The 13,161-nt window shown below is 35.3% G+C and overlaps 1 protein-coding gene across 1 annotated transcript in view; it reads left to right on the top strand.

Moving 5' to 3' along the window:
- Nucleotides 1-13,161, top strand: part of vps13c (vacuolar protein sorting 13 homolog C) — a 382,259-nt gene that overhangs the window by 116,453 nt on the left and 252,645 nt on the right. Inside the window, 5 exon segments of the mRNA XM_048262721.1 lie at nucleotides 1,819-1,933; nucleotides 2,245-2,381; nucleotides 5,563-5,689; nucleotides 6,744-6,861; nucleotides 12,119-12,248. Coding sequence (XP_048118678.1) covers nucleotides 1,819-1,933; nucleotides 2,245-2,381; nucleotides 5,563-5,689; nucleotides 6,744-6,861; nucleotides 12,119-12,248 — 627 coding nt within the window.

Genomic DNA, 13,161 nt, shown 5'->3' with positions numbered 1-13,161 from the left:
GTTAACTTGGCTGCCTGGCTAGTTCTACAAGAATACATCATTTTTACTACACTGCAAAAACTATTTATCTAATAAAATCTAACCAAGTCTTATTTATCTTATATCAAGTATAGAACGTCGGCCATTATTGGGGAAATAAGTCCCGACAGGGCTAACCGGACCCCGACAAGCCCTGAAGGGACTTCTTTTCCCAATAATGACCGGCGTTCTATACATTATCCCGCTTATTACACGGCTACTTGCCAAAACGAAACAATAAACTCCCCACGATGTGACTCTTTAGCCTACATAGCCTAGGCTATAGTCTGTTTGTTACCGTTTCATCGTTGCGTTTTGGTTAGAAACAAATAGTTCGCAACAGCACACGCTGAACTTGAATCAAACATTCTTTAAAACACAGCTGATCAACCTTCTGCTTTCACTTTTAAATGAAGTTCCAGTCCTTGCACAGTAATATGAAAGACGTAAATTAGAAGCACACAGCCCATTTTCCTTGACAGTGGTCTGTTATACTTAGCAATGGTCTGTTATTGCGAATTTTGAGAAAGAAGGCCCATTCCAAGTGAATGGAGCATTCTGCAGCACTCTGAAGAGCCGTGTTATAATTAGGTCATAATTCATATGCAACAACGTATTTAATAACTATGAATAAGGGGTAATTAGGAGCTTACATAGGAGAAATTGTTAATTAAGAGTCTAGTAAGGGTAGAATAAGGTCTTGCAGAATAAAGTAATTAGTGACTTATAATGACTAACAAGTGGCTAGTATGTTACTAAACATGTTAGTAAGCAGCTAATTAATGGTCAATATGCGTGTTTTAACTCATTGAATGCCAAGCTGTTTTCGGAAGCTTTGTCCTAGAGTGCCAGCAATCTAGACCATTGTTGATGATTTTTGTACAGCCACAGCATATTCTGTGTTATAGCTATGAACACATACAATGGCTCGTTTAAAAGGTGAGACTTTAAGCTCTCGGTGGGTGCAAACCGTGTATTTCTACACGCCTCTGTTCCTGAGAAATCCCAAGCTAAACAGTGGCTAGTTTTCATCAAAATCGCTGTTTTTTTCTAGAAATGGAGATATATCGTCTTTCATGAAATATGAAGTGTTGCCTGTAAACTCTCCGGGAAGTGATCAGCGAGACCTGGCGAGACTGCCACCTAGTGATAGACCCACGAAAATGGCCTGGTTTTCAGCTGACGTGCATGCGTCACTGATTCGACCCAAAGCGGCAACCGAGTTATGATAAAATGTCCAGATTGTGCGTTTTCATGAGTTTTCGATATATATAATCGTATTAACCACAATGTTAATATTTTGATTGTGACCAAAGTGCTCCACAAGCAAAGCGGAGAAGCTGTTTTTATTCATTATGCACCAAAGCTATGGAACACCCAGCCTATGTACATCAAACAGTCAAATTCAGTCAACATCTTTAAAGAAGACCTGAAAACATACCTGAATATGAGAGCTTTTAGTTAACTCACTTTTATCTTGTAGCCTATTTCTTCACATTGTTTTACATTCTACTGCTGCCATTTACAGGTTCTTCCCATTTTCACTGCATTAGTTTTATTGTATGTGTTGTTATTATTGTTTTGTTTGTTTTTTGTATTATTATCATTCTTTCTCTACTATTGCGTTAAATGCTCCAAATGTAAAGCACTTTGAATAACATTCCGTGTATGAAAGGTGCAATTCAAATAAAGCTTATTATTATTATTTTTTTTTTTTTTTTTTATTATGACAATTATACTGACTATTGTTTTAAAAATCCTTAGAGGCCTAAGATTTTCCTTGTTTTGCTGATATTCCAGGTTACAATCAACACCTTGGTAGAGTTTTTTAAGCCAACAAAAGGAGTTGACTTGGAGGTCATTACCTCTGCAACACTCATGAAACTGGAGGAGATAAAAGAGAAAACTGCAACTGGTAAATGTGACTTCAACTCACACACACACACACACACATTGTCATTCATATTCACATAACATGAATGTTTGATGAACATGAACAAGAATTATCTACACTGCAAAAACTGCTTATCTAATGATTAATTAAGAAGCCTATGATTCCTCATATCAGATGTTTAAAGTATCTTGAAGCATTAAAGAACCATCGCTAACTCTCTGCTAAGAGAAGAGAATGAGTGAAATTGGTGAATTTCTAAATGTTTCATTCTGTACGTATGTATTGCAGTATATTATATGGTATGTCTCAGTGTTGTCTTTTGATCCATTCAGGTCTGTCTCACATCATACAGACACGGAAAGTTCTAGACCTGAGAATCAACTTGAAGCCCTCTTATTTTCTGTTGCCATTTTCTGGCTTCAATTATGCTGAATCTGACTTGATGATACTTGACTTTGGTAGTTTGCAGGTGAGGAAAGAGAACATACAGTGATAATGGTCTCATCAACACCTGTAAAATGAGTACATTAAATTGGTTGCAAGATCCCATAAAAGTATAATATGATTTGTGTGTGGTTCGTTGACCTCTGTAACTGTATATCCAACTGTATCATCATCATCATCATCATCATCATCAACCATTTTTTATTCAGGGAGAAATTGACTGAGCATCAAGCTCTTATACAGCAATGCCCTGAGTTACAAAACATACAACAACAATAATCAAAATAACAAAACAAGAACAATAAAAAGATACAAAAGGCAAATAATAATAATAATAATAATAATAATAATAATAATTCACAAAAAACAAATAATAAACAAACTTTTATTTGGAAACAGTTGTGGGCAGAGGAAACAGTTGGTGAGATGCCAACTGACAGTTGAAATGGCTGAACAGTTAAATAGTTGAGTAGTTTAAATAGTTAAATTATTTAATATGATTAAATTATGGGCAGAGGAAATAGTTGAACAGGATCTGTAGTCTTAAGAGAGCCAGATTGTATGCTTAAAGCCTGAGACAGAGTATATAGTTTAAAAGTTGAAAGTAGATAGTGTAATGGATATTGATAGACAGAAAGTTTAATGGATGTTGATAGGCAGCTTGTTTAATGGATGTTGATAGATAGTTTAATGGGTGGATGAGTGAATGGTTTGAAGAGGATGAATGGATAGAAAGTTGGATGGAATGTGCCTTATATAATGGAGAGACACAGAGAGAGGTAGCTTAGTTGAGCAGAAAGCAGTTGATACAGGTGCAATCAATTTAATTAGCCCAAATCTATGGGGAAAAATAAGCTTGTTTTTTGTTAATATCTCAAAAAGTAAAAGTGAAATACATTGCTCAAGTGTCCTTTTCAGACCTACATTACAGAGTTTGAACGAAGTTTCTATGTTAAACTGGTTGAATCTGAATTGGACACAGAAATTTTGGTTAGAAGAATAATAATAAAACTAGAAATGTAATGCCAGAGGAATTACAATAGTGGATGGAAAGCTGCTGGGTTAATGTTGGTGGGGAGATTCCTGAAGAAAAAAAAGCATTGAATCACTCAATCTTTGAGCTCATACAAACCCTTGTACCAAAAAATCTTGTGTGTCAGGCATTCTTGAGATTTCACACTCAAGGTGGGTTTGACCTTGACATTTGACTTCATCATTAAGTCCATACAAATGCTCACACCAAATTTGAAGCATGTGCGTCAAGACGTTCTGAAGTTGTGACACAAGCACGAAAGCTGGCCTTTGGAAAATGTAGTTCAGAGAAAGCCTAATTGTATGCAATGCAAAAGGCTACCTGCAAAACGGGGCTTTCAGTTGGTGTTGATGACTGCTCATTCTGCACCCAGATATCAATTAGTCCTTGAATCTGTTAAAATCAACATTACTTTGTCAACGTTAAAATTTCCACTAAAATGAATATATATTGAAACAATGTTGAAATTACAACCAATCTACAGCCAGGATAAATTTGGCTAGGCCTAGGTATGTCTGGTTTAGGCTACACAAGCAAGCTTGCATTAATAACCATTGACAACTTGTTATCAGTTAAGCAAGTGCATTTATTCACTCTTCATCTAGAAATTCACGTGTGCTGTGCTTTTCTGCCATCCATAGCAGTTGCAGTCAGCCTGATCCTCCAGTAGCAGAGTGAAGCGGCACCTAACAGAAATAGAAGGAGGGGGAAAGACAGTTGTTAGATAAATATGTTCAACTGAACAACAAACTAACAGCTAAGCCTACAATCAAGTAATTTTACGCCACAACCTACCTCTCATACAAACGTAGTTCAAAACGAAGGCTAAGTTTCAGCCATTGATTGTTTGCCATTTCCCTCGTCAGGCCAGCTATCGCTACGAAAGGTGTCTGGCTGACAATTTGAGTGTGAAGTGCTTAGCTACCACCTCCACTGCACACAACCGCAAACCTAGAAACATTTCCGAGGTCTAGCTAACGTAATATAACTTACCTACTGAATCCTCGGTTATCGCTTAATCAAGTAATGAACTTACTCGGCGTAATACCAGTATTATCAAACTAGCTAGAGTTAAACTTAACGTCCTCTCTAGACGTAGCATCTACAAGTATGTTGCTAAGCTACAAGTTTGAAGCTAACGCCAACTTGCTTGCTTACTTGATTAGCCGAGTCGTTTTAAACAGACTTCACACACTCCATTCGAATAAAAAACACAAATTAATTGTAACTTACATTGGGTGTGGTAGGAAAACGTCCATTTCGTCGTTGTTTGTTGGACGAACCAGACAACAAGAACGTAAACTTTCTTCAAGAGGATGCATGACAGCAGTGCCTGTAGGAATCAATGACGCAAGGAGAACGCTACTGTGCATGCGCACAAGTTAATTACGGGATGTGTAGTTTTAGGGAGCACCAGATTGTATGCATTAGAAGTTGAGACAGGTGACACCTGTGCCAGTGTTCTGATTAGCCCGGGAACTACTCTAGGAGCTTAACGAGCACAGCTGGCTTTAGGCCATTATGACATCAAAGTCATTCAAGTCTATGGGGGAAAAATTAGCTTTTTAACATTTTTAATCCCCTATTTCTTTAAAAAGTATAAACTTTAAAAAAAAAAAGGCTGAAATAATAACTCTCTTACCCCACTCCAGACCTACACAACGGTTATTTCAATATGTCTGTATGTTAAGCGGTTAGAGTCACATTCATTCTTGAAAAGGTAAAAAGAAAAGGTTATAATAATAAGAAGAAGCCAGGAGATTTCAAGATAGTGGATTCCATCCACTATAAAGTAGAAGAGGACTTCGGATAACAGAACTATCACAATATAAAAGGTCTAAATATTAGCAAAGCAAGAACATTGTACAACAGCCATATCATCAATCATATCCTTGAATTGGTCTAGTGACACAAACCTATCTAATTTTAATAATTCTTGCAATTTGTTACATTTATTAGATGCAAAAAATGTAAAAGCAAATTTACCAAATTCAGATTTAATTTTAGGAGTTTGAAGAGATAAAACCCTGTGAATGTGTATTGTGATTTGATTGATTTCCAAGTTATCCAAGTTAATTAAGTAATTTCTCCATTTTTGCATTAAGCAATATATTTGGGTGCAATTTGATGGAATTTATACATAACCAATTTGTTTTTGTATTTGCATTTATAGTTAACAACTGTGGATCAGGAATCTCAGCAGTTATTATCCTGCTCATCTCTGGAAGAAGTAATGGACCAGGCTTATGAAAAATATTCACTAGAGCTGCGCAATGTTCAGTTATTGTTTTGCACTGGAGGTATGTAACACTCACAGCTCTCTACACTGCAAATAATGAATTCTAACCAAGTGTTATTGATCTTATATTAAGATTAAAAAATCTATTTGGTATTGTTTTTAGTATGAAAAGACTTACCTAGCGCCCTCTCAAAAGATCATTTTGACTTAATTTAAGAAGACTTTAACTTATTTTAAGGAGTCTTATCAAGACAAATTTGCTCAACGCACTGGCAGACAAATTTGCTTGTTTTTAGGACAAATTTGCTTAATGCACTGGCAGACAAATTTGCTTGTTTTCAAGATGAGATGTCTTAAAATAAGTCAATTTTTTTTAAATTAAGTCAAATGATTTCACAAAAAAGCGCTAAGTAAGTCTCTTTATACTAAAAACAATACCAACTAGTTTTTTTTTTATCTTGATATAAGATTAATAACACTTGGTTAGATTTTGTTAGATAAGCAGTTTTTGCAGTGTACAAGTTGATTTTTGTTTCTCTTTCAGTCAAATCTCCAAAAAGGACCCAAAGCTGCCATCTTTGTCCATATAAGGAGATCCTGGAGATGACCGAAGCTAACTACTTATTGGAAGTTGCACTGCAAGTTAGCTCCCATGTAGAAAATATCAAAGTTCCCCATCTTAACGTACCAAAGATCACAAAACCCACTAAAAGTTAGATGACAAAAGTGTATAGGGCAAAATGTCTGCCTTTCAGGCTCCTTCACCGGGAGAGTTTAACAGGTGTGATTATTCAAAATCTCCATGCTATCTTCCCATATGAAAAAACACAAGTACCCGGAACTCCTTATATGGGCAAAGATGACAGCTTTTTTTGTAGGCGAACTTCAGAGGTCTATACGAATAGGGTCAGATGGGTATGAACTGAAATTCAAAATCAATTAATTTCATACCCCCGAGCAATATATTAAAATAACTCCTTCAAATTTGGCTAAGAAAGGTTTAGCCGATGAAAATCACTGTGGTGTTAAGGTTTTAATTTTTTAAGAAGGTATTAAAAAAGGTATTAAAAGGTATTGAATTTCACTTCAGGATTTCTGTATATACCCTGACACAGGCAAAAACTGGAAGGCTTCCCATCAGACAGGTTCCTCCCCCCAGCACATATTGCAGCCCATGGATTTCACCCTCCAGCTCAGCAAGTGCATGGTGGACCAAGATACCAGGATGCCAAGGTCGTGCATTTTATCATTACTATGATTCTAACTGTGTCTCTTTTTAGTTAAATGTGGTTCATGCTGTAACTCTACACTGCAAAAAATGAATTCTAACCAAGTGTTATTGATCTTATATTAAGATTAAAAAATCTATTTGGTATTGTTTTTAGTATGAAAAGACTTACCTAGCGCCCTCTCAAAGATTCATTTTGACTTAATTTAAGAAGACTTTAACTTATTTTAAGGAGTCTTATCAAGACAAATTTGCTCAACGCACTGGCAGACAAATTTGCTTGTTTTTTAGGACAAATTTGCTTAACGCACTGGCAGACAAATTTGCTTGTTTTCAAGATGAGATGTCTTAAAATAAGTCAAATTTCTTTTAAATTAAGTCAAATGATTTCACAAAAAAGCTCTAGGTAAGTCTCTTTATACTGAAAACAATACCAACTAGTTTTTTTTTTTATCTTGATATAAGATTAATAACACTTGGTTAGATTTTGTTAGATAAGCAGTTTTTGCAGTGTAGTTTTTAAAGATAAGGTGGATGAGGGACAAAATGCTAATATATGTATAATATAATGCAAATATACTGTATGTGTATTTGGAAATATATAATAATAATAATAATAATAATAACTAGAAAAGCATTTCCTGAAGGAAATACAGTGCATGAAAATGCCAAAAATATGATGTAAAATATCATACAGAGTAAAAACAAACTATATTGGTTGCTAGGTAGATGAGGTTTAATATAGTTGGAATGACTGAACAGTTAAATAGGTGGATAGTTTATATAGTTAAATGATTTGCTTGGTAGATAAGGTTTAATATAGTTGGAATGATTGAACGGTTAAATAGGTGGATAATTTAAATGGTTAAATTATTTAGGTAGATAATTGATGATAACTGACAGTTGGAATGGCTCTAATGTTTGTTAGCAGTTATGCTAACTATGTTATCAAAGATAATAATGTTAACCAAGTTACTTAACTTAGTTAACTTAGCTAATGTTTTCATTTTTAGTAGTTATGCTAACTAGCATGTTAGCAATGCTAACATGTTATCTATGTTAACCATGTGACTTAGCTAACCTACCTAATCATTTTTAGTAGGTACGCTAACTATGTTAACTAGCATGCTAACATGTTAAGTATGCTTACTATGTGACTTAGCTAACTTAGCTAATCATTTTTAGTAGGCATGTTAACTATGTTAGTTAACCTAGCTAATCATTTTAGCAGTTATGCTAACTATGCTAACTAGCATGCTAACTATGCTAACCATGTTACTTAGCTAATCATTTTTAGCAGTTTTGATAAAAATGCTAACAATGTTAGCATTGCTAACTATGCTAACTAGCTACAGTGGGTAGGACTCATAGTTGATGACAAGTAACAGTTACAATGGCTGAACAGTTAAAAAGTTCAGTAGTTTAAAGGGTTAAATTGTTTAACAGTGAAATATTGTAGTGAGGTTTAATATAGTTGGAATGACTGAACAGTTAAATAAGTGGATAGTTTAAATGGTTAAATTATTTAGGTAGATAGTTGACGATAACTGACACTTGGAATGGCTCTAATGTTCGCTAGCAGTTATGTTAACTATGTTAACAAAGATAATAATGCTAACCAAGTTACTATGCTAACTAGCATGTTAACAATGTTAAAATGCTAACTATGCTAACCATGTGACTTAGCTAACTTAGCTAATCATTTTTAGCAGTTTTGTTAAAAATGCTAACTAGCATGCTAACATGCTAGCATGCTAACTATGTTAACCATGTTACTTAGCTAATCGTTTTTAGCCGTTTTGTTAAAAATGCTAACAATGTTAGCAATGCTAACTATGCTAACTAGCTACAGTGGGTAGGACTCATAGTTGATGACAAGTAACAGTTACAATGGCTGAACAGTTAAAAAGTTCAGTAGTTTAAAGGGTTAAATTGTTTAACAGTGAAATATTGTAGTGAGGACTTTTATTTTGAAACAGTTTTTGGCAGAGGAAGCAGTTGAACAGGATGTGTAGTCTTAATAGGGCCAGTTTGTATGCTTAAAGCCTGAGACTGGCAGTTGATCCAGGTGGCCTGAACACCTGCCATAGGATTCTAATTGCTGTGATGTCATAAAGGCCCAATGTTAGGTGGCCTGAACACCTGCCATAGGATTCTAATTGCTGTGATGTCATAAAGGCCCAATGTTAAGTCAATGGGGACATTTTGAGTAGTTACAGTGCATGAAAATGCACTGTACTGTTCTTCCTAGGCAACTTCAACAACTTCTTCTTCTTCTTATTCCGCTTACCACTTTTTCCGTACGCTATTTCTCTTGAACAGTTTAACTTAGAAACTTCATTCAAACTTTGTAACGTAGGTATTCAAACAGACCAAGCTGCTATGTCTTTTCAACTTTGAAACTTTTATACTTTTTAAACTATTAAAGAAAAACTTTTTAAAAATCCCCATAGACTTAACATTGCCGATTGTGACATCATAATACGGCCGTTAAGCAATTAGAATCCTATGGCAGGTGTTCAGGCCACCTCTGCAGCCTCAGGCTTTAAGCATACAATCTGGGTCAATTAAGACTACACATCCTATTCAACTGTTTCCTCTGCCCAAACTGTTTCAAAATAAAAGTCCTCACTACAATAATCCACTGTTAAACAATGTAACCCATTAAACTACTAAACTTTTTACATTCAACTTTTAAACGGTCTACTTTTAAACTATCATTAAACTATCTATCTATCTATTAAACTAGCTGTCTATCAACAACTTTTAAACTATCTACATTCAACTTTTAAACTATATACATTCACTAGCTGTCTATCAACAACTTTTAACTTGTCATCAACTGTCAACACTTTTCATCAACTATGACTCCTACCCACTGTAACTAGTTAGCATGGTTAGCAAAGTTAGCATGTTAGCATTGTTAGCATTTTTAGCAAAACTGCTAAAAATGATTAGCTAGGTTAGCTAAGTCACTTGGTTAGCAGGCTAGTTAGCATTTTTAGCAAAACTGCTAAAAATGATTAGCTAGGTTAGCTAAATAACATGGTTAGCATAGTTAACATGCTAGCATGTTAGCATGCTTGTTAGCATAACTACTAAAAATGATTAGCTAGGTTAGCTAAGTAACATGGTTAGCATAGTTAGCATGCTAAGATGTTAGCATGCTAGTTAGCATAGTTAGCATAACTACTAAAAATGATTAGCTAAGTTAGCTAAGTAACATGGTTAACATAGTTAGCATGCTAGTTAGCATAACTACTAAAAATGATAAGCTTGGTTAACTAAGTCACATGGTGAATATAGTTAGCATGTTAAGCATTCTTAAAGATAGTTAGCATGTTTAAGAAAAACTGCTAGAAAATGTTAGTTAAGTTAGCTAAGTATTATGGTTAGCATGTTAAGCATTAAGCAACTACTATAAAACCTTAGCTAAGTAAAGCATGGTTAGCAGAATTACAAATCTTAGCATAACTGCTAGCAAACATTAGAGCCATTCCAACTTTCAGTTATCGTCAAATATCTACCTATACACAGCCATTAAACTATTTGAATATCAACATTCATTAAACTGCTAAAAAATGTTAGCTAAGTAGCATGGTTAGCAGGTTAGCATTGCTAGCACTACTTTAAAACATTAGCTAAGTAGCATGGTTAGCATAGTTAAAAATCTTAGCACTGCTAGCAAACATTAGAGCCATTCCAACTTTCAGTTATCGTCAAATATCTACCTATACACAGCCATTAAACTATTTGAATATCAACATTCATTAAACTGCTAAAAAATGTTAGCTAAGTAGCATGGTTAGCAGGTTAGCATTGCTAGCACTACTTTAAAACATTAGCTAAGTAGCATGGTTAGCATAGTTAAAAATCTTAGCACTGCTAGCAAACATTAGAGCCATTCCAACTTTCAGTTATCGTCAAATATCTACCTATACACAGCCATTAAACTATTTGAATATCAACATTCATTCAACTTCCAGTCTGTCAACAACTTTTAAACTATTTACCTTCAACTTTTAAACGGTCTACTTTTAAACTATCATTAAACTATCTATTAAACTAGCTGTCTATCAACAACTTTTAAACTATCTACATTCAGCTTTTAAACAGTCTACTTTTAAACTATCAACTTTTATTAAGCTATGCAACCACCATGTCTATCCTAGCATCACCGTAGTAACCATCTCTGAATTATCTGATTTAACTATACATGATATTTTACATCACAACTTTAGCATTTTCATGCACTGGTAATTCCTTGGAATTGCATTTCTAGTTTATATAGCACTTTTCAAAACAAAGTTACAAAGTGCTGTACAATATCAACATAAATGAAAATGCAAATAAGATAATAATATAACAATCAAATAATATATATTAATTCAATTATTTGACATTTGCAAATAAATATGTTTGGCTTTGTGTGTGGGAAGTGTTGGATTCTGCATTTGTGGATTTGTGGATGACATAATTTTGAGACATTCTTATCGCGCAGCGATCCACAAACATACCCTGAATTTGCACACAAATTCACCCTCCCCTGGACAACCAGTAGATGGCAGTGTTCTGCAAAATGTCAGTTAGTAACTCAGGCAGATATGTTTTTCTGACTGCGTAGCGAGTGTTTTCCCACTGTTTTCCCTACTTCTAATGGAGTTCAGTTCAGTCAAGTCAAGTGGTCTATGACTTTAGCAGGATCAATGACATGGAAACTGACACTGGATTAACTGTAAGTAATAACCAGAATCCAGGTTAGAAGTGGGGAAAACAACGGGAAAACGCTACGCAGTCGGACAAACTTATTTCCTCACTATTGCTCACTATTCTATCCCCATATTTATGTGCCATCGAAATGATTATTTTAAGGTAAAAAAAAAAACTCTTCAGGGAGCCTTTAAGTCGGCAAAGACATTTTGCGCAGTCATATAATTAGTTCTGTGCTTTGCATGTCAAATTTGGGCCCTTGAACATGTCATTTCACATTTATTTATGCAATTGCGTAATTTAATTGCCTTGTGACCTTATAGATTTTCATTACACCAAAATCATTAGCTTGCTTATTTACATGTAGTATTATATTTCACCAGAATACAAATGTCTGCTTTCTGCACCTAATTCAATTGCAGCAATGCACCACTGTTGAATGCATATAGGGGAGACGTGGCAGGTTGTTACATATCAATCTATCACGATCAGATTTGTTGTATGTATTTTTTGTAAATTAGTATTAATATTTTGTTTGTTTATCCATTGCAGGTTCAAGTTATTGGGTGAATTGCCACTACTGCATGTTAAAGTCTCTGAACAGAAGATCAAGGGCATGTTCAACCTCCTGAGAAGCATTCCTTTACCATCCACAACAGATACCCTTGCATCTCCTAAGAAGGTATGTGCATCCATGAGGAAGTTATTACATGAGATGTAATGTAGAGAGATGCGGTTTAGTCTAGGCCAGAGATGGGCAAACTATGACCCGTGGGCTGGATCCGGCCCACCACGCAATTTAATCCATAATTTAAAATTATGTTATCATAGGCTGCTGGTTATTTTTTTCCTAGACGACGTTGTCGTTATCGTTACTGCACACTGCTTATAATTGATATCTCCTTTTTAATATTAGAAACTTTTAAAAAGAAATTATAAAGGCAACAGTAGTTCCCACTAGTGACCATTTTTAAACTGTGAGCAGGCACAGCCATAGGCACAGCACTAGCCATAGGTTAATTTGAATGGAGCTGGCAAAAGATTATGAGAACGCGTAGACACAATGCTCTTAAATAAGTCCTATGCAACAATTTTAGCAAAAATTACCTTAATTATGCAGGTTGAGAGTCGTTGTGATGGTTCTACAACACTTTTTGGGTCGTTTGGTGGGTGCTTCGTCTCCCCCTAGTGCTTCTCCGCGGAAAAAACGAATATGCAACTTTCTGTTCGCGGTCCGAACACATCCGGATGTGACTCAGTGGAAGTATCCAATCGCGCCTCGAAAATGTAGTCAGATTGTACAGTAGTTTCTAAGAAGACTGCAAAACGGACTCCGACTTGGCTTTATTGCTGTTGAAATTGTAAGTAGCCTACCCTTGGGTGAACTTGTTTTTTTTGTAATGTGGTTTGATAGTCTCTTGAACAATGTGTTTGCTCGACCGTTTTATTGTGAGCCCTGTATGTGTTTAGCTTGGTTTCTTGATGGCTAGCTCACTAGCTAGTGGGGGTTTAGCGTAGCAGTCACTTGCTACCGAAGCTGCAGGGGGAGCTATGTCATGAAAAATGCGAGACCAAATCAGGCGAAAACCCAGAAA

The sequence above is a fragment of the Alosa alosa genome, chromosome 14, assembly GCF_017589495.1.
Source record: "Alosa alosa isolate M-15738 ecotype Scorff River chromosome 14, AALO_Geno_1.1, whole genome shotgun sequence".
NCBI classification, from domain to species: domain Eukaryota; kingdom Metazoa; phylum Chordata; class Actinopteri; order Clupeiformes; family Clupeidae; genus Alosa; species Alosa alosa.
Note: the sequence above shows the minus strand (reverse complement) of the source record. Positions and strands in the feature narration are given on the sequence as shown.